The sequence below is a fragment of the Blennius ocellaris genome (assembly GCF_963422515.1).
Source record: "Blennius ocellaris genome assembly, chromosome: 19".
Classification (NCBI taxonomy): Eukaryota; Metazoa; Chordata; class Actinopteri; order Blenniiformes; family Blenniidae; genus Blennius; species Blennius ocellaris.
Window position 1 is genome coordinate 9,700,433 of NC_137668.1, and position 26,672 is coordinate 9,727,104.

The following is a 26,672-nucleotide window of genomic DNA, read 5'->3' on the forward strand; positions in this document are numbered from 1 at the left end:
ACTCTCCAGGAAGTAGGTGTATCAGTATCTTAGTCTATCTTATAGAGAAAACCTTCATGAGAGTAAATACAAATGATTCACCACAAGGAGCAAACCTCATAGAATCTGGATCGATCAGAATTGACTTTCATTGGCCAGATGAGACGAAGATCAACCCGTACCAGAATGATGGGAAGAAGACAGTTTGGAGAAGAATTGAGAAGAACGGCCCATGATCCAAAGCACACCACATCTTCAGTAAAACATGGTGGAGGCAGTGTGAAGGCTTGGGCCTGCATGGGTCTCAAGAGCACTGGGTCACTTGTGTTTATTGATGATGAAGCAGCCGGATGAATTCTGCAGTTTATAGGGATCTACTTCCTGCTCAGATTCAGCCAAACGCAGCAAAGTTGATTGGACGGCGCGTCACAGCGTTTGTGTAAAAATGGCTACAATTCCTACATGCATTAATTATATATATTTTAGTTTGACCCTTTGAATTAAACCTTAAAGTCTGCACTTCAATTCGGCTGTAATTTCAAATCCAATGTGGTGGCTGAGGAGCACAAATCATGAAGATTGTGTCACTGTCCAAATATTACTGGGCCTTACTGTATTTCTTTATGCATGTGTGTACATACATATATATATATATATATACCTCCAGTGACAGGTTTCGCCAGCCGCAGCGTCTGAAGGACACACGTTTCACCAAGCTGCTCCAAGTAGACCCCAAACACACCGACAAACCGGACAATTCATCCCTACCTCTGTGCAATAAACATTTATTTACTGTGCAATAACATGTCCACTCTTATATATACACTCAGTGCATGATAGTACTCACACATCTTTAAGTTACTGGCTCTTTTTGTTGTTTTTTTTAAACTGTTTTCAGATGCTACTTTCTTTTACTGTATTTTTATCAAAATGTTATTGTGCACCGTGTGATTCCATTCTACTATCCTGCTGCTGTAACACTGCAGATGTCTCCGTCTGCGAGATCAATAAAGGATTATCTTATCTCTTATAGTTTTTCTGTCCTTTTATACATTGTGTTTAGTCTTAAGTGCCTAAGTTTGCATGTGTGAGTGATCCGACTTTGTGTGTGAATGTTACTTTTTGTGTTATCCAAAATTAAAAAGACCTTGAACAAAAAAATGTGCGTCCAAACATGGTTAAAATCAAAAAGCTATTAGAAAAATGACTGTTCAGGTACAGAAGCCTGAAAGAAGTACCCTCACTTTACTTGCCCTAAAACAGATTTTCGTGAATGGCAAGGTGAAATTACACACAAAACTAAAGGGAAGCCACTTCACATCCATCCATCCATCCATTGACTACCGCTTATCCGGGGCCGGGTCGCGGAGGCAGCAGTCTGAGCAGAGTTGCCCAGACTTCCCTCACCCCAGACACTTCCTCCAGCTCCTCCGGTGGCACCCCAAGGCGTTCCTAGGCCAGCCGAGAGACATAGTCCCTCCAGCGTGTCCTGGGTCTGCCCCGAGGCCTCCTACTGGAGGGACATGCCCGGAACACCTCCCTCGGGAGGCGTCCAGGGGGCATCCGAAATAGATGCCCGAGCCACCTCAGCTGGCTCCTCTCGATGTGGAGGAGCAGCGGCTCTACTCCGAGCTCCTCCCTGGCGACTGAGCTCCTCACCCTATCTCTAAGGGTGCGCCCAGCCACCCTACGGAGGAAGCTCATTTCAGCCGCTTGTATCCGGGATCTCGTTCTTTCGGTCATGACCCATAGTTCACGACCATAGGTGAGGGTAGGAACGAAGATCGACCGGTAAATCGAGAGCTTCGCTTTTTGGCTCAGCTCCTTCTTCACCACGACGGACCGATACAACGTCTGCATGACTGCAGACGCTGCACTGATCCGCCTGTCGACCTCACGCTCCATCTTTCCCAAGATACTTGAACTCCTCCACCTGTGACAAGGGCACTCCACTGACCTGGAGGGGGCAAGCCACCTTTTTCCGGCCGAGAACCATGGCCCCGGATCTAGAGGTGCTGATCTTCATCCCAGCTGCTTCACACTCGGCTGCGAACTGTGTCAGTGCACGCTGGAGATCCAGGCTTGATGGGGCCAACAGAACCACATCATCCGCAAATAGCAGAGATGAGATCCTGTGGTCCCCAAACTGGACCCCCTCCGGCCCCCGGCTGTGCCTAGAAATTCTGTCCATATAAGTAATGAACAGAACCGGTGATAAAGGACAGCCCTGCCGGAGGCCAACGTGCACTGGGAACAGGTCCGACTTACTGCCGGCAATGCGAACCAGACTCCTGCTCCGGGAATACAAGGACCGAACAGCCCTTAACAAGGGACCCCGGACTCCATACTCCCGGAGCACCCCCCACAGGACATCTCGGGGGACGCGGTCGAACGCCTTCTCCAGATCCACAAAACACATGTGGACTGGTTGGGCGAACTCCCACGAACCCTCAAGCACCTGGTGGAGGGTATAGAGCTGGTCCAGTGTTCCACGACCAGGACGAAAACCGCATTGTTCCTCTTGAATCCGAGGTTCGACTAACAGCCGGACCCTCCTCTCCAGTACCCTGGAATAGAGTTTCCCGGGGAGGCTGAGGAGTGTGATCCCTCTGTAGTTGGAACACACCCTCCGATCCCCCTTCTTGAAGAGAGGGATCACCACCCCGGTCTGCCAGTCCAGAGGTACTGTCCCCGCCCGCCACGCGATGTTGCAGAGACGAGTCAGCCACGACAGTCCCTGCACATCCAGAGACTTAAGGAACTCTGGGCGAATCTCATCCACTCCCGGTGACTTGCCACCGAGGAGCTTCACAACATGGTCCACTCGGACTCAATGTCTCCAACCTCCCTCGGGATCTGTGAGAAGCTCTCCCGGAGGTGGGAGTTGAAAGCTGCGCGGACGGAGGGCTCGGCCAGGTGTTCCCAGCAGACCCTCATAACACGTTTGGGCCTGCCGAGTCTATCCGGCCTCCTCCCAGTCCAGCGCATCCAACTCACCACCAGGTGGGACGCAACCCTCTCGTTCACCGGGGTGAACTCCAACACATGGCGGCTGAGCTGTGGGGCAATAAGCAAGCCCACTCCAGCCCGCCACCTTACACCGTGGGCAACTCCAGAGAAGTGGAGTGTCCAGCCCCTGTCGAGGAGCTGGGTTCCAGAGTCCAAGCTGTGAGTGGAGGTGAGCCCGACTATATCTAGCCGGTATCTCTCAGCCTCCCTCACAAGCTCGGGCTCCTTTCCCCCCCAGCGAGGTCACGTTCCATGTTCCGAAAGCCAGAGTCCGTGTCCGGGGATCGGGTCGTCGAGGCCCCTGCCTTCGACTGCCACCCAATCCACACTGCACCCGACCCCTACGGCAGCCTCTGTAGGTGGTGGGCCCACAGGAGGATGAGGAGGAGGGGCCCGCGTCGTCCCTTCGGGCTGAGCCCGGCTGAGTCCCGCGGGCAAGAACCCGGCCACCAGGCGCTCGCGTGCGAGCCTCCACCCCAGGCCTGGCTCCAGGGTGTGGCCCCGGCTGCGCCAATCCGGGCGACGTCTCCATGCTCCTCGTGTGTATGTTCATAGGGGTGGTTTGAACTGCTTTTGGTCTGACCCGTCGCCTCAGACCTGTTTGCCTTGGGAGACCCTACTGGGGGGGCAAGCCCCCCGACAACATAGCTCCGAGGGTCATTCGGGTGCTCAAACTCCCCCACCACGATAAGGTTGCAGTTCAAGGGGGAGACATATTTTAGCTATATTGACGTTTGAATGAGTTTGAGGAAAAACTACTTTTTTCATTGTAATTGCATTTTTTTTGAGGGACTCCAGTAGAACTATCATCATTGCTCTGAGCTTCTGAAGTCTCAAACACTTCTCACACACTGGCAGGACCATGCACAGGGAAAACATGCAAACTCCACTAAAGGCCAAGCGCCGATTCAAAGTGAGCGATTCAACATTTCAAGTCCACTTAAGTTCAAAAACTTTATTGACCTAGAACCTGATTAGAATGCCAGATGATGTATTTGTACAGAAAGTTGTAGATGATCTTTTGCGACATAGAAAACTTTACATTGCTGTATCATATACATTTTGTTTTCTACACCCATGAGCAGGAATGCATCCCATTCATACTTAAAGCACAGCTATCATTTGTCATTTTCTCTATACATATATCTTTTCCCCCAAACAAAACCCAAAACAAAAACATTAAATATATTATTAACTTTTGATTTTGTACACAAGTGAAGTCTAAACTCACATGAAAACGGACTAGTGACTCAAAAGCAGCTCGCGTCAGTTTGCTCTCTTGTCCTCCAGTTGAAGAAGCCCAGTTAGCGTCGATTCTCATTAAAAACCTAAGTACATATAAAATGGAATAATTTAAACCCTTCACTTTCCGTGGTGTCGTTTCAATACAAATCGTACGGTGTAGGACAATCTGCAGGAGATGGGAGAGTCAAATAAATTATCACAAAAGTAAAATCTCCAGTGCATTCAAAGGAAAAAAAAAAAAAGAGAGAGAGAGAAGTGAGATCAAGTGCAGCAAATCCAGAGAAGGAAAGAAAAATAAAGAAAAATAAATGAAATCTAGTGTTGTAAGATTATATTACAGAGTGGCAGATCTGTACAACTAGTTTCATTCAAGAGGCTATCAGTACTAATGTTACAACGATCGTTACCGTCAATGTGTGACGTGTCACATTTCATAGTTGCTGAATATGACTTTTTGCAGGTTGTTGAAACCATTTATAATTTTTAAATATACAGTAAGAAGCACACGTGTTGGGATTTTTTTTTTTTTTTTTTTTTTTTAAGTCCTTCTGAGCAGATCACAGATATGGTAACTGTTGATTTATCAGTAGTTTTATCCAGCGGAGGCATCGCTACACCTGCGACAAGACTTTATCCAGTACTCCGTGTGTGTGTGTGTGTGTGTGTGCGTGTGTGTGTGTGTGTGTGTGTGTGTGTGTGTGTGCGTGTGTGTGTGTACAGGGTGAAGGATGGGGGTTGGTGGGAACAGATAGCCGACCGATAAGTGTTCAGTCACTGGCAGTCGTGAGCCCTGAGACGGCGAGCGGCATCACTGCGCCTCCTCGCCGGCCTCCTCCCCCACCTCCGTGTCCGTCTCTGGCTCAGCGCGCACCTGCTGGGGGTCGGGCGTCGCGGGCGGCTGCGCGATGTGAAAGACGAGGCCGATCCGCAGGTAGAACTTCCTGAGGACGGCTCGCAGCTCGGGAATCAGGTCAAACTGCATGATCTCACACAGCAGGGGGTAGTACCGGGACGCGTGGGCCTTGAACTGAACACGACGAAGACAAATACACACACACACGAGTTTGAACAAACATCAGATGAGTACGGTTCTTGTTTTGTTATCTTTTGGCATCCTCACCCTCTCGTCGCTGATCTTCAACACCTTGGTGAGGAAGAGGAGCAGCAGGTTGGTCCAGGCTTCTCTGTGGCTTTCTGACGTCAGAGCCAAAAAATATGCTACGGCCTCACTGCACACACTACACACACGCACACACACACACACACACACAGAGAAAAACAAGAGTGGCTATTGTGAATTGTCGCTGTGCTGTTGTGCTTCACGTCAGCTGCATCGCCTCACTGATCACATGAAGAGGAAGAGGAGGGTGACACAGACCGTTTCCGCTTTTATAAGCTAATTGAGGTCAACCAATATGAAAACCATTCCACTTTTTTCCCCACACAGTTGTCGCAAATCTCCATTTGTTTCCTCGCACCATGTCCAGCTCTCAAACTCCACTTTTCAGGTTGAAAACATTTTATATTTGAAAGAAATTCTAATATTCCGAGAAATTATATTTCTGACTGTCATGATGTTCAAGATGCAATTCTAAAGGACATAATGTACGACAGAAAGAATTCATCTTATATGTATTGAATTTAAAGGCATTATGGAAGATTAAAATGGGGAAAATTTATATTCTTGCTTGATGTGGAATATTTTGACTTCAGCATCATATTTAAACGTCCAGTTCCTTGAAACACACTGCTGGAAATGTGTGTTATTGAGAAGCAGACTCCAGCAATCCAATCTATAGTTCACAAAGACTAACATTCTGACTTAGGAGCCATGAATCTTTGTCTGGTTTCACGATACATGGGATGATTCAACATTTGTCCATATTTTAGAACCAAGTATTTAAAAGAGCTGAACTCTGACAGTGTTTGTGTGATCGTGAGAAGTTTAAAGCAGAAGTTCCATAATCTTTATTCATTTCTAGGACCTGAGCTACATTTCTCTCAGTGCAAACAAAGACTGATCATGTATTGACTGGTATCAACTTACTGTTAGTTTGGAAGAAACGTGAAGAAATGAGGAAATTACTTTTAGACAGTTTAGGCTTAAACGTTCGATATCAAGACAATTTGTTGCATGCAACACAGTAATTAAACCACTCAGCCTCGTTATACAAGCAGACCATCTGCAGGAAGATAAATATTGGACGTGTTCACCAGCAACAACAAACTGCAGCATTAAGGTGAGAAACTGTGAGAGAAACTCACAGCATCTGCACATATTAATGGATCGTTTCAGGCCGTTGTGCAAAAGACGTTCCCCGCAGGAGCTTCCTGCTCAGGACTGATTCGGCGTGCGGCGCTTACTTGAGCAGTCGTCTCTGCACCTCCTCCCAGGCGTCCTGCCGGCTCTCGTCTGTGTACATGCGGAAGAGGATGCGCAGGCCGCACGCCAGACTGCTGGTCTCCTGCTTCAGCAGGTTGGGCTTCGACTTTCCTTTAAAGCCTGTGAACATACAAACACGGATCCAAAAGACTATTTACCGACGTTCGTGTCGATCACAAGACAAAGTTTATTTACAGAGCAGCACTCAGGTCTACTATTTGAAGGCCCGACTTAGAAAGAGTGAGGACGTTCGTTCCACAGGTGAGGAGCGTTTCACCCTGTTTCTTTTCACTGGAGGAACTCTTAGTAAGCTTCTTCCTGAGGACCTCAGGGGTCTAGATGGTTCATATTCTACTTGTAAATCTGAGATGTATTTTGGCCAAAGCCTATTCAAAGATTTGTAGCCAAGTCGCCCAATCCAGTCCACAACATAACAGTTTTCAGATATGAGAAATTATGACACTGACTGCAATACATTTATTCACCACCAGGGTGTGCACGAGATTCTAACAGGCTTTCTTTTCACTCAGTATTTTACAGTTTAGGTGTAAAAAAAAAAGACTCCAAAAAGTACAATACTGATCATTTTGTTCGTTAATCATTGCTATTGTATAATATGAAATTACATTAAAGTGTACAGCTTAAAGGGTTTTAAAAAAAAAATCTTTATTTTTTAAATGAATCTTTATCTTTATATGTAGTGATGTCTTATCAGATGAGACGCTGGGCGTCTTGTCCTACCTGCTTTCCATAATAAAGTCCTCTGCTCATTGTTGGAGTTGAACGCCTTGGCGAAGTGGTGCGACTCCAGCAGGCAGTCCAGCAGCTTGAAAAGCTGCTCAGAGGTCAGGTAGCGATACATGCCCTGGTCCTGAGTCTCCACGGGGACGTCTGCTGCAAACGCTCCGTCCCGCTGAAGACCAACGGACGCCGAATTACCACCGATTTAAGGTTTTTTGACACACTTTAGTAACAACGCCGCTGATTGAGGACCTGCGTTGTCAACAAACCCCAGCAGTTTGTACCTGCGCGGCTGCAAAGTTCTCCGCGTCTTCCTTCTTGCTGGTGGCAGGAAAGAACACGATGTTATCGATGGTCTGGATCAGCTCCAGCTGCACCACGCACTTTATCAGCAGAGCCGAGAACAGGCGCTGCTCCTGCACCTCTGTGGAAAGCACCGACAAACGGGATCATCGAAAGTTCACCGAGCTTCTATTTGAAACTGAACAGAAGGAGTGTCTCAGGATCACAGTTTGATTCATTATGAAACACGAAAGCTTGAAGAACCAGAAAGTGCTTTGACACTCTGGAGAGGGTCTCGAGTCCCGCTCACTTGTGGGCACGCGGCCTCGGGCGCCGTCCTCGTTCACCCCTGAAGCCGTGCTGAACTGACTCTGCCGACGGTTCTCCAGCGCCGCCCTGTCGGTGCTGCTGATGGAGTTCTGGTCGTCGGAGCGGGACTGAATGTCCACGGACTTCTGGGAAATGGAATCCTGAGAGCAAACGGGAGCAGAGTTAACGCTGCGTTATATGACGAAAGCACATGGCGGCTTATTTGTGGAGGAATATCAGTAAAGTGTTTCACAAGTTACTTCATAAACAAGCAAAGTAAGACTATTTTTGATTTAATTGCAACAAATAGGGCTTCGTTTTCCCAAAACAAATGTGTTATTTTCACTTCTTTTAACAAAAACAGGTACAAAAAAAGAAATCCTGAAATGAAGTATGGTTCATTTCAGAACAGAGAGGATAATAGGCTTCATTATTTGTAATGCTCACGCGTAAAGGCTCAATAGGATCATAATAACATAGAATTATGAACAGGGCTATTGTGTATTGAAGGGGATGCCTTAAGTCAGCATTCCTTAATTATTGAGAAGAAGCCATGGTATGAAACAGGCAACGGGTAAAACTCTTAAGCTTTAATGCATAAAGTACGTTACGTTAATATCCTATGTAATGAGAAATATCAGGAAGTCTTTCATACATTTCCACTTTGTGTTGGACAAAGCATGCCCCGGGTTATAATTGGAAGAGAGTGGGCTCATCCTCCTACACTGTCGAAACCATTCAAAGCCGAGGAAGACCATTCCTCACACATAAGATGTTAAACTGGGTTCAGGTCAAATATCTCCTGTTTTTGACCTGAACCCAATGCAAATGTTCAAATAAAGCCTTTTCTGTACTAATAAATACAACCAAAACCATCTATCTATATAATCTATCTGAATATTTGCCTTCGTTCTTCACTAACGCTTTTCCAAAAAACACGAGAATGATCCAAATTACAATTTCCAGTCTCACCAGCATACCTGTTGCACTTGTTCTTTGATTTATTCTGCATAAAGAAGTGAACCACGTTCAACTAGAATTTGGGAGTAGGTGGTGGAACGCTGCACTTCTCACATCCTATCCTCGGCCAATCCGCATCTGTAATTATTACTTGAAGCTCATTTTCCTTCAATATATTACATTTTTTGTTTTCCCATAATTCCAGTCCTTTATAAAGCGATGATGCTATTTGTATATTTCAGGGGGTGTCCAAACTCGGTCCTGGAGGGCCGGTGTCCTGCGTGTTTTAGTTCTCTCCCTAATGCTTTACTCATTATTTCAATCACATCATTTAAACTCTCGAGAATAATCTGGGTCATTTCCCTCTTGGTCAAGGAGTTAAAGATATCTCTTGAAAAAAACCAAACAAACGTTATTTCCTTTTTGAATTCTGAAAACCCTCCTGCTGCTCTTTGTTTATCAGGCCACACCAGGCCGACACTCCTGACTTTTCCGTACGAGAGAACAATATAAACCGGTGTATTTTCTCACCAGCTGCTTGTCAGACAGGCTCTGTGTCGTCAGGTTTTCTCCCTCTGCTCCTGCAGGTCTCCACGTTAAAAGCCTGAGGAAAAAAAAAAAAAAAAAAAAAATATATATATATATATATATATATATATATATTTGTTCAATACCAAGTGACAAATGGATCCCAGCTTCAGAGTGAGGCATTTCCTAAAGATAAATGATTGATTAAGGTGAAAACAAATGATGTAAAGTCAATGAGCAATCATTCCTTTGTTTCAAACAATAATGTGGATGATGAAAAAAAAACTGCTTGAGATTCAGGGCGGCGGCTTACGCGTGTGGGATGGTGGTCTTGAAGATGTCCAGCATGCAGTTACACGTCTTGTCCCAGGTCTCCGGGGAAAACTTCTCCCCATTCAGGATGACCACGTTCTCCAGACAGTTGGTGCCTGAACGGGCGAGCTGCTCATTATCTACACACACGGAGGAGGAGGAGGAGGAGGAGGAGGAGGAGGAGGAGGGAAAATTAAAAAGGAGCAGAGCAGCGTTAATATGCGTCATTAATGTTATGTTTGCTGAGATTAAATGTCTTTTGCAAACTATTGATGCAACATGAACGAAGCTCGGAGGGAATCGCCAGTAGCTCAGGCTGATGCCAATCGCTGCTCTATTGTCTGGAGCGCTTCTGGTTTCCTCAACCTGCATGGAGGAAACTTTCTCTCTCTCTTTCTTCTCTCCATCCCCACTGAGCATTTACCCTTTTTTCTATTGAATAAATAGTTATTTCGGGTCATTCAAACTGTATATATGATTTTTCTGCGTGTATTCTTTCTGTATATGGTACAATAGTAACCATGTTCTTTTTTTTAGACGTACTGTAAATATGTTGACGCTATTTACTGTGTTTAGTCTTTATAATATATGTGTTTTTTGTTTCTACCTGTATATGGTGAGAAATATGATAGAGCTGTTTTTAAAAAAAATGCTTAAAGCTATTATATATTAGTACATATTTCTTCATTAAAAAGGTACATCTGTGTTCATTTCCATTCATTTACTCTGTCCATAGTGGCAAAAGTCTTAGTTTTAAATGGCAAATGGATTTCACTGATGTAGCGCTTTTCAACTGCTCGAGTCACTTAAAGTGTGTATGTATGTTGTACATCAGTAGTGTGTTTAATCCGGGTGTGACACTTGATTTGACTGTGATGCCAGTAAAGTGTCAGGGAAGTGTTTGGCTTCACGCTCACCTTGCTGCACACACCAGTAGAGCTGAGCCAAGATGTCATCCAACAGGACGCCGTTGAGAGACTCAAAGTATTGGGTGAACACGTCGCAGATGGCGTAAAGTGCATGGTTGCAGGTGGTGGTCATCCACTCTGCTTTCTGTGGGCGCGACACAGCCTCGGTGAGAACAATTCCACCGGCAAGCAAAACAAAAAACAACTCGACAGGGGACGATCACAGATTGCATTCTGAGGCTGCAGCCGGCAACAAACACTTCTCACGTACTTCAGTCTGCTGCTCCGGCAGCTTCATGTTGTCAAAGATCCTGAAGACGATTCTGAACAGGTCCTGCCACCAGTGTTTTTCAAAGGTGTGCCCGTAGGTTTTCATCACTTCGAACATTACCGTCAACCCCCTGAAAGATGCAAACACTTGCGATCCTAAATGGTATGTCCGACATATATTTTCAGGAACAAGAGTCTTTACTCTCTCAAAACATGAAACGTTCCAAGATTAAAGATGCTCTCACGCTTCAGTCACTGAATCTGACCACAGGATAAACAAATAATCATCACAGGAACTTTGTGTGTTTAAAGTTCTGGAGAAATGACGATGCTGTCATCTTTGGAGGGGCAATACTTCAACTCAGAAGGTTCAGAAGCTATTTGAAGACTAATTGCTGTGTTGTATTTTACCAAGCATATTTAAAAAAAAAAGACTGTTTTTCAACTTTTCTCTTCATTGTGCATTGATCATGACTCCGCTGTTAAGTGTTCCCAATTTCTCTTCAGAGCTCCCTTCATTAAGTCAGAAGCACACGTTTCAACAGTACTGCATTATAAAATGTTCAGTGAGAGAGAATGTGAATAAATTGTTCGTCTTTAATGATGACACCAAGCGCTGAAATGGAAAGCTGAAGGTGAAACCCGCCTACCTGGTCCTGACATCCAATTTACACCTGTTGATGATGCAGGAGAGCTCGAACAAGATGGGGAACCACCCCCGCACCCACACTCGGTCCTCAGGCGCTACATTCATGTCGTCACTGGTGTAGTCTTTGAAGGCCTGCCAGCGAAACAAGAGCCGTGATCACCAGCGTACGATCTCTGCCACGGGAGAGAATTAACCCTCCCACACAAACGCACATCCCCATACAGGCAGTATCTGCCCATGACAGGCACTAAGCTCTCTGCCTTGTTTTAATGTGAGGGATAAGAAAAGGCTTTGCGGCACATGTTTATAAGGTACATGGCAGTAAAGCGCATGTAATGCTGTTAAAGGCAGGAGGAACGAGACAATGTCTTTTTATCCTGTGTTTTCCAGGTTGTAATGTAAACGCAACAAACTAACTCATCAAAACTCACCCGACAGAAATTTTGATTTCACATAATTGAACATCTTAGAAAATTGTGAGCAAAACAGTTAGATCTCACAGTACAGAATTAGGTTCCCCAATAGATTATTGGGCTGATATTGACCTGTGGCCTCTCCGAGACGTATTTGGCGCAGTGTCGGATGAGGCGGATGGCTTCCATGCTGGTGTCTGGGAAAGAGGCGTTGCAGGCAAACTCTGACAGACACTTAACGGCGTCTTGGAAGGAGTCGATTGTGGCTGCAAAGTGCTTTTCAAATACATTCGCTGGGGGACAGAGAGGGGGACAACAGCAAAGGAGGGTAGAAGACGGTAAGCGTGAGACAAAATTCCAAACGTAATCAATGAAGTGACTGGCGAACAATATAAATCAAGAAGTGCTGTGGGGGTTGTTTTTTTTTGGACTCACTGACGATATGGCCTGTGGTCTGGAAGGCCAGCTCCACGATGCTCTCGTCCTGGTCGGAGGCGGCCAGGTGGAAGACGGAGAAGATGTTCTTCCAGCCGGATCGGATGTTAGCAGCCTGCGAGTTCACCATCTGGGCTATACAGCGCACGACCATGTCTCTGATGGTGGGAGACCTGGAGGGGAGACATGGAGTTAGAAGTGAGGAGGAGGAAATAGACGGGTGGGGGCTCATGTCCTTCGAAGGAGAGGAGAAGAGGAGAGGATTTCACTCATATCGGGCCTTTCAACCGCTTGAGCAGGACCAAAGCACTTTACATCATGAATCACGTTCACCCATTCACATGGAAGTGGCTGCATTACATCAGGCGCCATGAATATAATTCCAGCCATAAGGTTAAAAACTCTGATGTGTGTGGAGATAAACGAGTCAGCAAAACAGTTAATCCATCAAAGCAGGGTTGTCAAATATATTTTAGTTCAGACGCCATCTAAAGTCTAATTTTATCTCAAGTGGACCGGACCAGTAAAATAATGCAACGACGTTTAAATGTAAAGTTTTTTCTTTTTTGTGACACAGACTATACATGATTAAAATGTCCATTTGTGTGCAAAAGTAAAAAAGTTACAATGGAACATGACTACAATCTCCACCTATAGCCAATTTAACGGAACCTTCTGGTGCTAAATAAAGGGAAATGCCCCAAAAAACGTCTCCTATAGCTGTTGCATCATGGGTGTTTTTACAAACTCACCTGACAGCATGGCTTTGGGGCTAATGCCAAATATCTACACTTGGTGTCAGTATTGTATGGTGTCCACTACTCCTAAGAAATCAGGTTAAAAATATCAACGTTTTCTTTGACATTTGTATAATTCACTTGTCTTGGCCGGACTGGAGCCCAGTCGCACGCTGGTTTTGGCCCACAAGCCTCCTGTTTGACACCCCTGCATTAAACAGAACACAATTAATCTCTTTACTGATGTCAATTATCCTTTAATGCTCTGGAAAACACCCTCATGCCCCTTTTTTGAGGCAGAGCGATTATTTTGGCTCCGGCTTCTGTCGGCATGAATAGTTTCTTTCTTTTTTTTTTTTTTTGTTTTTAACAGCGACTGTTGCCATAGTAAAGAGCATTCCTAATTGCTTTGTAGTTATGAATGAGAAAGAAAAAAAAATCCTCCACTTTCACTTACCATTAGTGTACACACACACACACACACACACACACACACACACACACACACACACACACACACACACACACACACACACACACACACACACACACACACACACACACACACACACACACACACACACACACACACACACACACACACACACACACACACACACACACGGGGGAAGGCAGCGTGAGTGAGCCTAATGGACACAGTGCGCTGCAGGGTTTCCATGGCCGCTTGCCATCTCCTCTCAGCCCGTTCAATCTGTGGGTGGATTCAGACTCACACGGCTCCTCCCAGTTCCTATCAATGAAAAGTGCGCTGCAGCGAAACCGCTTGCCTTTTTGACATGTCTCACTCCATCGCAGTGTTTATGAGAACCTGCCTCATCTACAAATAAGAGCCGCTTCAATTCTATTTCAGGACAGACGTTGAGCAAACAAAACAGAACAAAAACAAACAAACAGACAAAAAAAAGATAGAAGGAGGAGCTTTTCATGTGAATCCACTGAAAAGGTAACGCAAAGAGACTGAAGTGGGTCAGATGAATGTTGGCTTGCTGCTTGTCTCTGAGTGAAAAAGCAAACAATATGCTCACTCGCTGCTGAGAGAGAGAGAGAGAGAGAGAGAGAGAGAGAGACGAGGCACAGAGCTGCTACAGAAGTTGAAGCGAGGATTGGGAGTGTAACGCCACTTGGCGTGTGAGACACAGCCCAGAAATAGTAACCGCTTGCGACTACAATGCATAACTTGTCTTTTGCGTCGCCCATGACTGATTTACATGGACGCAGCAGCGCGAGCGCTCGCTCACAGACAAAATGTTGCCGTCTCCTTACCTGTTCTTTTTCATGATGTGCTCAAACGGCCTCAGAAAGTCTTTCTGAAACCTGAAGTTGGCCAACTCCCCCTTCTCCAGAAACTTCATGGACAGCTGTCTGAGGGAGTCCACTGCAAAAATGGCCACGTCTTCATTGGAATTGCAGCCAACCTATGGAGACAAATGCAACGTGTGAACAATGGTTACTGCTATTCAGGCTGCCATCAGAGCAAATACAGAGACAGACAATCTCACACACACTTGTGCAATTTTAGTCGAGTTGTTGCACTGAAAACATTCTTGTTGTGGAGCAAAAGTGTGAACAACACGAATGTCATCGTGCAGCCTCTCACTTCCTCCTATATAGTTAAAACTTCTAATTGAAAGACTTTTGGGAGCAACGTTCCACGTCAGCACAACGAATCTGCCAAATTAAAACTCCGCTCACATATAAAGGTATTTACAATAAAAGAAAGGAAAAAAAGTTTTCAATATGTACAATATGTCTTTAATTGTTGCACCCGTTACAGTTCTGGTTTTGCACTCTTGCCTTTGTCCCTGAAATTCAAGGATATCTCGCTATAACAACAACAACAACAACAAACAATTTCTTTTGTGCATCTTCAATGAGAAAAACAACCGTCTTAAGTGCAGTGGAGAAACAGTTCATCCTCCGGGAGGTAAAAAAAATAATACAAAAATGTCTCTTGAAAGAAACTTTCCACAAAAAAATAACTTCTCAGAGGACTTCACACACTCCAAACCCAGCTCGCAGCTGCTCAGTGAGAACACGCTTGGCAATAGATGTGTCCTTGAATAGCAAACTGTCTTTTTTGGCAATAAATTGTGTTTTTATAGTGGCTAAAATCATACTGCAAAACAGACGGTGGAGAAGGAAAACAATCCTGTACAGCTCAAGTTGTTTCTTCCCAGAAATTATTAAAGACAAAAAAAAAAAAAAGAAGAGCTGCTGACGTCCAAGTTATCATCGACACCAGCTATTTAGCGAAGACACACGTTGTCATTGACTCTAGTTTAAGTTTGTTCACATTGAAAAACACATGGCAGGTTAATGTTTTTCTGTGTCAAACCAATTTGGAAAAAAATGTAATAAAATTTCTGCAAAATATCTATATTTACATTGTGAAAATGTGCATGTTTTACCTTGTTGAAGTGGTCTCCGATCACTTCCCAGATCCTGGACCACTGCAGCCTGATGCGGCCCATGTTGTAGTAGGAGATCTCCACTATTTTCTGCAGGCTGAACATACGTGGGTGCGTGGGCGAGGCCAGCTCATCCATGGACACGGCGCACAGCCAGCGTACGAAATCGACTGACAAATGGAGAACGACACGTTGGCAGTGAGCGGAGAGAGCCGTTTTACTCACAAACGGGGTGAGTCACGTCATCGGGAAAACAGCTGGACTGTACCCGTGGTTGGTGCTACTGATAAAACCAGAGTGGAGCTGCGTCAGACAGACTCACCTATTGCGTTACCATCCAGCCGGGTGGAGCCAGTAAATATCCTGGAGAGGAAAAGTGCAGGATGAAGATGGAGAGAAGTCATAATTTGAAGCATTTGAGCAGAAAGAAAACTGATTGTGACTTGTGTATGTGGAGAAATGAAACCCAGCAACTGAATAATGAATGTGAGCACTTCTTATTCAGTTTAATGCAGCGGACTTCAAAGTGTGTGGCGGGGCTCCCCTGGGGGGCGCCACTGAGCTTCAAAAGATGGCAGAAACATCAGGATGAATGTGAGGATCTGGGCCTTTTCACAGCGCGACTGATTCATTATAATCGTGCAACAAGTTCAGACTACAAAAAAGTGACTAAATAGTATGCACAGTACTATCCTAATTAATGATTGTGATGACAAAGACTTGCAGGGTATAATTATTGATTAATTTATCAAAACAAAATTTTTTTATTGAATTAATTGTACATGTATACACATTTAAAAAAAAAAAACCCCTCTTGAGTTCAAAATAATTAAAATGAAGGTGTATATGTTAAGTCTTATCAAATATTTTAAAGACATTTAAATAAGATGTTTTTTTTTACATTGGGATCCAAACAGCTACTAACAATAATAAAAAACAAGACAACAAAAATGCCGAATTGTCAATATTTTAATGTTTATTTTCAGGCTAAGTCGTTTTATGGAAGGTGTTTTGTGTTGCGTTTAAGCTTCAGTAACTCACAGTCATATGACTGCATTTGTGTCACCGCAGGGAAGTTAACAAGTTAAATATTGACAGATATTTATACAAAATACCATGTTACATAGAGGTTATATTGTGGGGTGCATGTAAAGTGTTATTGGTGCCATGACTGGAAACGTTTTATTTAGTTATGCATTTTTTTTTTTTTTTTTTAAGTAGGTTTTCTTAAATAAAAACGTATACATATTTCTTATGGCGGGAGAGATCTGCTGGGAGGAGGAGGCTCGTCCTCTTACAGTTTGAAAAGCTCTGGTTGAAAGTCGGTAGGTTAAAGGTAGAGTACCTGTCCACGGCCACCACCACACTCTGAGAGCTGGTCTCGCCGATGGACTCCTGAATGCTGGCGATCTGCTTACGATCCACCGTCCCTCCAACTGCACAACAAAGAACCGTTAAATCTCAAAAACTGTAGGAAAATGTATATCTTCTGAATGGCGTATCATAAACACAGCTCAAGTGAGAAAAAAATAAGAGAGGGAGGGCACGATGAATATGGACATTCCCGCTGACCTAGACCCAAGTATTCGTCGTTGCTCTGCTCCTTCGTACTCGCAACGAAGCCCTCTTTTCCCCGCACCGTCCCTGAGATGTAGCGCGCCTTCACCCCCGTGCCGATCAGCTGAGCCAGCTCCAGCTGACTGATGCACTTCATGATCTGGGGGAAAAAGCACAAGAGCAGCATATTTAATGGGACAGCGTCGGCTGCAGTGGAAATGGAAACGACTGCGGAGAAAAAGGAAAGATGGTTTAAAAGGGCCGATTGGTAAAGTGGTGAAAGAAAGGCAAGACGTTGGGTAAGAAAAACCAAGAATCCTGTACAGAAAAGACGAGCAGTTTTAAGTGGAATGAGAAGAGCAGACCTCGTGCCAGGAGTTGCCCAGGTAGTTGCCGTCGGTGTGGGCCACAGTGATAAGGGTCTTAATGGTGTCAATGTTCTTCTGCTTCATCTCTGCAATCCCAGAGCTGGCTGTCAGCAGGGTGAATCTTGCCAAGGCCTGCACATATGCATCCCTCTCCAACTGTTTACACACACAGACACACACACACACACACAAAAAAAGAAAAACCTTGGTTAAGACCTCAACCAAGGAAGAGACAAACACAAAAACAGTCTCTCTCGGTTGAGACTGCAGTACCTGTATACAGAAGATGCACGCTATTCTGATGGCGTAGCGGATTCCTTCAAGGCACAGCGAGGCCACTTCGGTGTCGTCGCAGTCCTGAAGACCCACGCTGAAGGCAGCCAAGAACGGCGTCCAGGCCAGCTGAGGAAGAACAATAAGGATGATGCAGCCAGTGTGTGTGTGTGTGTGTGTGTGTGTGTGTGTGTGCGCGCATATAACAAGTGAAACAAATCAAGGCCATAAATGTAGGGAAAAATACAAGATGCTAATTTGAATAATAGTGTGCACAAGGTTTTAGGCAAAAGTGAATAAAATATGCAAAGTAAAAAAAAAACATAAAAAATGGAAGTGTTAATATATATATATATATATATTTTTTTTTTAATCACTTAACACAATGCAAATTGAATGAAGAGAGGAAGAAGCAGTATTTAGTGTGACCACCTTGTGCCCCCAAAACAGCATCAATTCTTCCTGGAAACCTAACAAGCCATGTTTTAGCTTCGAAGTGGTAAAACTCAATAATACAGGATCAACTGTTTTAACCAGACATTTCGTTGAACTGTAATCCCGGGCTAAAGTTATACCTCTGTTGGGTTGTTGTTTTTGTACCTTAAACATGGGCCTGACGTGCTCAAGATGTGTGGCGCTCGTGAAGGGAGCCTGAACGTGGCTGACGGCCTCCATCAGAGCTTTGGCCGTCTTGGCCATCTGCTCCATTTCCACGTTGTAAAGCAGACGCCTCTGCTTCTCGCTGGCCACACCTATGAGAGAATCAACACTGAAGAGTCACGGATACAGAAAGAAAAAAAAACCAAAAAAAATCTCATAACGAGCTTTTGTCAGCAAACTACAACACCGCAGTAATGAAAAACACTCCTGCTTCTCATTTAACAACTGGTGCTAAAAGGAAAAAAAAACGATTTCCGTGACAATACCACTCTTCATGCCTCCTTAAGTTATAAGTGGCTTTTCACTGATAGCAAATAGCCGCAGGTCTCCACGTCCTTCACAGCAACAAAAATATGAAGTAAATGGCACTTGATAGTATAGCCAATGTGAGCATTCATTACATCTCTTCTTACAGACTTCTTGTGGTATAAACACTCACTTTGCTTGTTGGATTTCATGGTGAGCTCCTTTGTTTCCTTCATGGCAATCTTCTTTCCTGCGATCTCATCGTAGATGGCCGAGAGGTATTCCTCGGGCAAGTCCTTACTGTCATTGATGCCGCGGTTCATTTTGATATATTGCTCCTTTGTCATTTTATTCTTCACCTGTGCCGGTTACAAGCAAGCAAGCAGGTCAGAAAGACGCTTATGGAACCTCTTTGATTCATGTTCTACTGATGCCGGAGGCATTGAAGGCGGCCAGAACACATCCCCGAAAGACTGAGTGCTCACCTGTGGACTATGAAGGTCTGTTGTCAACATGATGATGGAGTAGGCGAGGACGTACGCAGTGTCGGCGCTGGCAAAGAGGGTTTGCCTGGAAAAGCGAAGGCAGATTATTGCCACTTGTCGACGGGCCACAGAAAACCCGAGGTCTGATATTCATCTGCAGATCTCACCCTTGATTGCATTCGAGATATCTTGCTGCAAATTTCTCCATGAGCCGATCAATCTTCTGGGCCTCTCCGGGCAGCCGGAAGCCCTCCAGGAATATCCTCAGCGCAGACACAAAGTCTTTGCCCTGGAAGTCCATCTGATCCACATAGGCGTACATCACCTCTTTATTAAATCGGTCATTATCCCCGAGGAATTCTCCAACTTGAGTCTGAGGAGACAGAGGTCAATCCCGACACAGTGAGGTACGAAACGGAGCAAGACGGTCTGAACTCTTCTCGCTACAAGCATGGCTGCCAGCCAGCCCTCGGCTAATACTTCCAAGGAGAAGACGTTCTCCTCTTGCTCCTTACGACCGTGCAGCGGTTTCCTTTCTCTAAAGCGGCACCATCCACTCGGTGTGGATGAGATAACTATGTGTTACTGTTGCCCATTTATCTACTCTGCTCTTCACTTCTATGGGGCCACTGCAGCTAAGAGCCCTTGTTTCTAACCAGATGTTATGAACACTCTTAAATGCTGATTACCGCCATGCAGAAACGCCCCAGAGGCTCCAAATCAAGGCAGAGAGCGCTCCTCGTTAGTCAACACTTTCGCTTGCGTGTTGGACTCGGGGTTAGAGTGGCCGGGTCGCCGCTTTAATGCTCGGTGGACAAATATCTCATCATGGCGTGGCCCCTGTGCCCAGTTCTGTAGACTTCTTGGTAAAAGCGAGTTTGTTTTTTTCTTTCCATGAGTGCCGATGCTCGAATTGTTAGGTTTGTCTCTGTAAAAGTGCCGTGAGATTAATGTGTTGCTTCTGGTGGTGTATATAACTGAATTGTATTAATGAATGAGGAAGTGTGCAGATTTGGCCTTCAGTTTATTTGCCGGCCATTTTTATAGTCAGATGTGAATTTCTTGCAGGCCATAATATCTAAAAACTAATAATTGTGACAGATATGAATGACAGGTTTACTTTGGATTTAGAGTCGAGGCAGAAGGAGTCCTTCCAATCTGGATCCTCAAACACAATTTGTTAGGCTGCCTTCGAAGAGAAAATCTAATATTAATATTAATTTCTTCAGGCCGAATTAAGGGGTTTTAACGGGGTGAAGTGGGCTGAACACACATGAAGCAGCAGGTAGAGAATATGGCGGTTGGGGAGAATGTTTTTTCCTTGTGATCTTGAGAAGAAATCATAATAAAGACTACCAACCTTTGGTAACAGATGATATCAAAAGACATAATCTAGCAATGAGAAAATGTACTCTGTTAGAGCTTATGGATCCAAACAGTTGTTAATGATAATATCTAATACCTTCCTTGTTGCTGGTGTAAACGCCCCAACAGCTGCACAGATATATCGTTGTGTCATTTTACTTTAATCTGATGCAATTTTAGAATCATTCTGTGATCACTACACCTGATCCGAGACCAAATCTGTAGTTTGTGTGCCGTCAAACGAATGTGCAGTCAGTGTGCAACAAAATGAGTGTCATGGATTGAGCAGTGCAGCATCTCCTGTGACAGTGTCTGCACTTGAGAAACGGAAGAACAACAGAACAATATCTAACCGAATCAAGCCTCTCCTCCTGGTGCAAGAACTGAGCGAGGTCCTCCGGGGTTGTACCCAGCATGCCCTGCTCTTGAAGGTACTGGATTCCTCTCTTTGGTTTCTTGTTGAACCTGGAGATAAATGGCATATGAAAAAAAACCATATATATATATATATATGTGTGTGTGTGTGTGTGTAGCCACTGTCATAATCAGAGGATGAACTTAATGGTTTCCAGCAAAGCTTACAGGTCGATGCCCTGCTCGATGATCTCTTTCTGCTGTTTCAAGACTTCAAATTGCTCCGGGTTGTCAGTGCCTGACATCTGTGTGCTGTAGCTTCCGATCCCTGATGAAGCTGTGGAGTCCAGAGAGTTAATACTCCCGTAACGGTTTATGGTCTCCGGCGCCTTGGTCTCTGTGCTCTCTTGCTCTGATGGTTTCTCTTGGCCTGAGGAAGGAGACAAAAAAAAAAAAAAAAGATAAATGGCAATCAAGAAGGGTCGTTAGATGAGGGGGGGGGGGGTTAACCTTGTATTCATTTGTTACTGCAAGAAGACACCTGCTTGAAAACATCCTGTATGTGTTTAACTGAAGCTCAGCAACAACTTTAACCCGGAGGCTTGAAAAATGGGCGTTAAACTAGCAAAATGTGAGATGAATTTCAGTAATTGAATAAAAGACCCCCTTCAGCAGATTTGAGCCATTCATCACGTGCACACATGATGCAGCTGAATCAATGCCAGGCGCTTATTCACACGGATGCAAAAAGCAAATCTTGCATTTGCAGGGTGGCAATATTAAATGCGAGTTCTCACGAAAGCTCCAGGAAGTGGAAAAACGAAAACGTTTGGCGAGACTGCTCAGAGGAACTTTGGGATCGGCCACTGGCGCTCGAATGAATCCACCTTGTCACCCTGTGCTGTTTTCAGCCCGGCATCCAATTACCCACTGGAAACTCGTTAAAACATTCAGGACCGTGTCACGGTAACGTGAGCTGGTAATGAACTTCCCACTCCCCGACTTAAAAAGGAGGAGTACAGATGCAGGATAGGCGAGTGCCGATCAGTTTAGAACATTTCTGTTAAGATAAATAAGCAATTTTACCCATTTAGTTCAGAAACACAAAGCTTCTTTCATTAGTTCAAGTCAATCCAAACATGAGTGTGTAACACAAAACCCTACAAACACAAGTTGTATAATGCAACACTAGTGCAGAACTGCCTAAAGCTATGGACACAACAGGTTTTAAACAAGCAATTTACATTAACACAGCACAATCTAAGTCAACACTCCATATTCTTTACCATTACCTGCTCGTGCTTCGAAGTCATCCACAGACGGGGAAGAAAATAACACAATAAGCAAGAATTGAATGGTGCGGCGTATTATACAGGAGCAAAAAAAACCCAAAAACAATTTAATGCTTTGTAGCCACGAATCATCAGCTGCTCGTCAGTATGACAGAGACAGAAACGTCGTAGACTGAAATATCCGGCAGCCAGCGGTGAAAATACAACATTCAGAATAGAAATGGGAAGCTACAAGCTGCTGCTGGACTGCTAATCAGTTATGAGTTTTGGCAAAATGACGTCCCAGTGAGTGAACACAGCTGTCTCTGCTGGTTCGCCTTGACAGCTTCGCCTGAGGCTGGTTTGTGGGGAGTTCCAGGGGCATTGAGGGAAATCTCTCCAGACCTTTCACAAAGTTGCCCTTCTCCTCAGTTTGAGCTCCTCCGTTGGCAAATAACAAAAACCCAGCTGAGCGGAGAAGGCCCCCGGGGGGGGGGGGCAGCCTCACACGCAGGATGTGCTCTGTGTGTTTTAGATGCGGGGCTTCATCACTGGGCCCGAGGTATCGCTCCTTTTAGGACTAAACCTTCTGGATTAGCTCGTCTATCTGGCCCCTGGGTGTTATCTCGCTGCCTCCTCTGGCTAGTGCCGTGCTGATGGATGCACACTTCCCATCTTGGAGCGGCAGCCGCGCTGATGAACAGCAGCCGTCAGTCGTACAGCTGACTGCGGTGGAGACAAGCTTTATCACAGAACCTGGTTAACCCCAATGATGAACTGCTGCCAAAACCTGCCCGATAAAGGAAAGATTACTAATAACCTTGACTGCTTCACCCACAAACTACTGAGAGAAAGCAACAAAAGAGATCTTGGATGGGAAAGGAAGCATAAAACAGCAGACGCACACGCAGTTGGAGTCTGTATAATTTTCATTTAAACTGTAAATAAAGATCCAATATTTTAGAAAAGGAGAGACGATCAGAAGAGCGTTCCTATCCCGTCACTTCACTTTCACTTTTGATTTGAAGCAACAATGATTACAATACTTATTAAACTGTCCTAGATTGGTCTACATATGTGAAGTTTTTCCTTTTGTAAGAAAAGTTTTGCCAAAATATATGAGATGAGAAAAAAAAAAAGTGGAACCGTGGTCATTAGACTTTACACGTTTACCTAATTTTATTCATTAAATAGTCCCAGTGAGCAAAACGTGGGACTCTGTGTGATTGCCAAGGAAACTTTAAAATGTGAACAAGGCAACAAACTATTTCATCAAACCATGACGGACAATTTTTCCAACATCCCGGCTATCATCACATGTCTATATTAAACTCAATATAAATTGATGTGTGTTATGTATTCACCCTCAAAGAGTGTGTCCAAACTCTTTTTCTCAATCAACTCTGCATGTTATTCGATCCGTGTTTCTGTGTCCTGGAGGCTTGAGGCACCGGCCAAGTCCTAATCCAGCACAAGTAGGCAGAGGCCCGTTTGAAACCCGTCACTAATTCCTGGAGCGAGCAAGCGCAAGGTGTCGGCGAAAGGTTCACGCGTGTAGAAATAACGCCTCACAAAGGTGCGTAACTATGGTATCTTCAACATGCTAGTTGTTCTCAACACAAGGTCCTGCCAACGTCTAGCACGTGTGGAAGTTAATGTCAGAAATGATTAGCATTTGGAACTGCCAATTTATTTTCGAGCATACATGTAGCATGAATGAGCCTGAACTCTGACTATTCTTATAAATAACTAATCTAAACGACTTTTCCTGGCCGTCCACTCATGTCTAAATGACGCTAGATTGCGCATATTCCTTGGCTGATGTTCCCCATCAATGAATATCCCAAATCAAGAACAGGCCAGACATCTTCTGCAAGCCAACTTTAAACGTCGGTGGACATCCAGATCATGACCAAGCTCAATACCTTGAAGCCCAAAACATGACTCGCACATCAAATGATATCACAAATTATAGCCCAATATGTTTGCTCAACCGTGCAAATCAGTATATAGTTTTGCTGTATGCCGTCTGTCAGGTGAACGCTGGGCGTGACGGCGCGCTTAAATCATGGCCCGACTGAATATTCTTAAGTAGTTCTTGCTGTCAGACGACATTTATATGAACACTATTAACACTAATGTCAACAGTATTGCTCAAAGCACATCCAAATTACGGATTAGGGAATTGTCGAATGTTGGCCGTCAATGAACATCCAGAAAACGGACAGTCACTCATGGATTCAAACCGTGGCTCGCTCAGCGGGACAGTCGTTAATTATGGCAAAGATGCATCTCGGGATCCAGTGTCTTATTACTGTGGAGACTGCATGATGGGAAAGGTCATTATTTAGCATTCTGTATTCAGATCAAGTACGCGGACTGCCAGACAGGTTAACAAATTGCATCAGCGGCTCACCGAGGCTGGTCTGAGAATTGGGGTTGACGTATTGGTCTTTACTCCATTCGACCATACACTTCAGGATGGACACGAGACATTCAAGGCCTTTCTTTCTCAGAGTCAGCTCCTGGAAAAAGAGGAGAATCAAAGAGTTGTTCCAATGCAGAACCCAATACTTGCAAATGAATGGATGAATCAATGACGGGAAAATGGGGAACGTAAGTTACCTGCAGGGGTGTCGTGCCGAGCTCGTGTCCTGCACGACCCTGTGCAATTTTAGAGAGGTCGTTGACCAACCGCTCAAATATGTTAGCAGCATTCAAGTCACAATCATAGTTCACGTAGATGTCCACAACACTCTGGGCATCTGAAACAGGCAGGCCGAGGGTCAGTGGAAAAATAAAAACACAAACGGTGCACATCTCTTCCATGCAGTCAGACAGAAATATTAAGTTCAAGGGATAATTACTCGTATCAAATACATTGTTGTGAAGAGATACTGCTAATCTAAAAACACATGTCTAAGTACGAGAAGTCCTCGTTATGCGTGCTCTTAGTAGTAGAGGATTGAAAATAGAGAAACAAACCTGCACATATTCTGGTGAGGGTCTTAATGACCATCCACTTGTGGTCATAGGAACTTGTGGAGGTTTCAAGAATATACAGGAAAATCTCTTTGAAAAACACCTGTGCAGAAAGTTCACGCGTAAACAGCAGGAAACACAAGCGGCAGGAACTCCCTGCGTAACGTGAACATCTTCAGGAGCCCTCGTGATTTACACGGAGGAGACAACAAACGTAGGAGGCGGACGCCGAGAGCTAAAACGTTTGAACCGCCTCAGACAGAACGACAAATTGGAGGGAAATGGACGTGGCTCGACTGAGGTTCTCACAGCACTTTGTGAGAAAAATTCCATTTGTCATTTGTGGCAGTTGCCTGCTACACTGACAAATAGTGTCAGCATCACAGATTACACTCTGCGGTGCTTAAAAGAGAAAACGGAGAGATGTTGGACAGCCAATTTTGTTGTGAAAATACGCGCCAGAAACGCACAAATAACATTTTCTTTTTTAGGAGATGGTGCGTCACAACTATTCTACTTGTTCTCGCTTTCTCTCATCTCACTTCATTTCCTGTTTCCCTGACAGACCATCAACTGTTAGACAAGGTGTGAGAGACTTTCTCTGCTTCATACACATACATATATATATATATAAATGAGGTAAAGTCTTAAACATTTATATAATAAAGGTTTCCTAGAGAAGCAAAATACCTCGATTTGCATCTTGAGGTGCGTCTTGAAGTGGGAGAGCAGGGTGAGGAAAATGGAGAGCGAGAGGTCAAAGACCTCAGGCACGGAGGAGACGCCGTTCTTGGACAGGGCGACGCAGAGGTACTGCTTGATGGCGTTGATGAACATCTCGTTGGTCTTGAAGATGGGCCCTGCGTTCTGGAGGATGGACAGCAGCAGCTGGAGGGACAAGACCTTGGAGCGCAGCTCGTGGGACCTGCGGCAGACACGGAGAAACGTTGTGACGACTGAAAAATCTGTGTGCAATAAAGGATTACTCACTTATAAAAATCTTATTGAGAGCTTTCAAAAACACTTTAAATGCTGGTTTTAATTACACCTTTTTTATTATTGTCCTTCACTCTGTAGTGCCTATATTGTTGTTGAGGACACTCCATTGCCCTGTGTATGAAATGCAGTCCATAAATAAGTGTGACTTGCCTAAAGGTTACTTCTTAACTTGACCACTTCTTAACTTCTTAAAGTTTCAATGCTTTTTTCTAAAGTTTGCAGCAAAGAAGTCGAGCAAGACTAGTTTTTGAAGTGAAAAGAGTGCATAGAGATCAATACTAAGTTAAATACATGATAACTCTGCATTCAGTTTAAACTTTGAGACAACTTTGAATGCCAAGGTTTTGTTTTTTTTTCCAAGACAGCAGCATACAATGCAACATGTTTTAAACAGGTTGTTTTTACAGCACACAAGAGCTTCTCAACCATTTCACCAACTCAAACAGTTCTGCGACAATGTGTATACTCAAAAAGCATTGGCACATGAGCAACTGTTTTATTTATTTTCAACAAAGTGAAAAAG

The 26,672-nt window shown here is 44.5% G+C and overlaps 1 protein-coding gene across 3 annotated transcripts in view; it reads right to left on the reverse strand.

The window, feature by feature from the left end:
- Positions 1–3,928: 3,928 nt before the first annotated feature.
- arfgef1 (ADP-ribosylation factor guanine nucleotide-exchange factor 1 (brefeldin A-inhibited)) overlaps positions 3,929–26,672 on the reverse strand; it is a 57,320-nt gene continuing 34,576 nt past the window's right edge. For 2 of the 3 annotated variants that reach the window (XM_080515055.1, XM_080515054.1), the window contains 30 exons: positions 25,841–26,075; positions 25,154–25,253; positions 24,794–24,933; positions 24,585–24,693; positions 21,126–21,327; positions 20,897–21,008; positions 19,346–19,551; positions 19,179–19,263; positions 18,887–19,052; positions 18,388–18,539; positions 17,788–17,916; positions 17,512–17,670; positions 17,162–17,306; positions 16,935–17,025; positions 15,912–15,952; positions 15,590–15,759; positions 14,445–14,596; positions 12,424–12,596; positions 12,121–12,281; positions 11,577–11,707; positions 10,928–11,057; positions 10,666–10,801; positions 9,750–9,888; positions 9,440–9,512; positions 7,950–8,109; positions 7,642–7,781; positions 7,358–7,529; positions 6,598–6,736; positions 5,354–5,471; positions 3,929–5,260 (listed from right to left, as the gene is read on the reverse strand). In XM_080515055.1, the coding sequence (XP_080371181.1) occupies positions 5,042–5,260; positions 5,354–5,471; positions 6,598–6,736; positions 7,358–7,529; positions 7,642–7,781; positions 7,950–8,109; positions 9,440–9,512; positions 9,750–9,888; positions 10,666–10,801; positions 10,928–11,057; positions 11,577–11,707; positions 12,121–12,281; positions 12,424–12,596; positions 14,445–14,596; positions 15,590–15,759; positions 15,912–15,952; positions 16,935–17,025; positions 17,162–17,306; positions 17,512–17,670; positions 17,788–17,916; positions 18,388–18,539; positions 18,887–19,052; positions 19,179–19,263; positions 19,346–19,551; positions 20,897–21,008; positions 21,126–21,327; positions 24,585–24,693; positions 24,794–24,933; positions 25,154–25,253; positions 25,841–26,075 (4,285 nt within the window). In that variant the 3' untranslated portion in view covers positions 3,929–5,041. Of the gene's footprint in view, positions 5,261–5,353; positions 5,472–6,597; positions 6,737–7,357; positions 7,530–7,641; positions 7,839–7,949; positions 8,110–9,439; positions 9,513–9,749; positions 9,889–10,665; positions 10,802–10,927; positions 11,058–11,576; positions 11,708–12,120; positions 12,282–12,423; positions 12,597–14,444; positions 14,597–15,589; positions 15,760–15,911; positions 15,953–16,934; positions 17,026–17,161; positions 17,307–17,511; positions 17,671–17,787; positions 17,917–18,387; positions 18,540–18,886; positions 19,053–19,178; positions 19,264–19,345; positions 19,552–20,896; positions 21,009–21,125; positions 21,328–24,584; positions 24,694–24,793; positions 24,934–25,153; positions 25,254–25,840; positions 26,076–26,672 lie in introns of those variants that run through there. The other variant, XM_080515056.1, reaches the window with a different exon arrangement.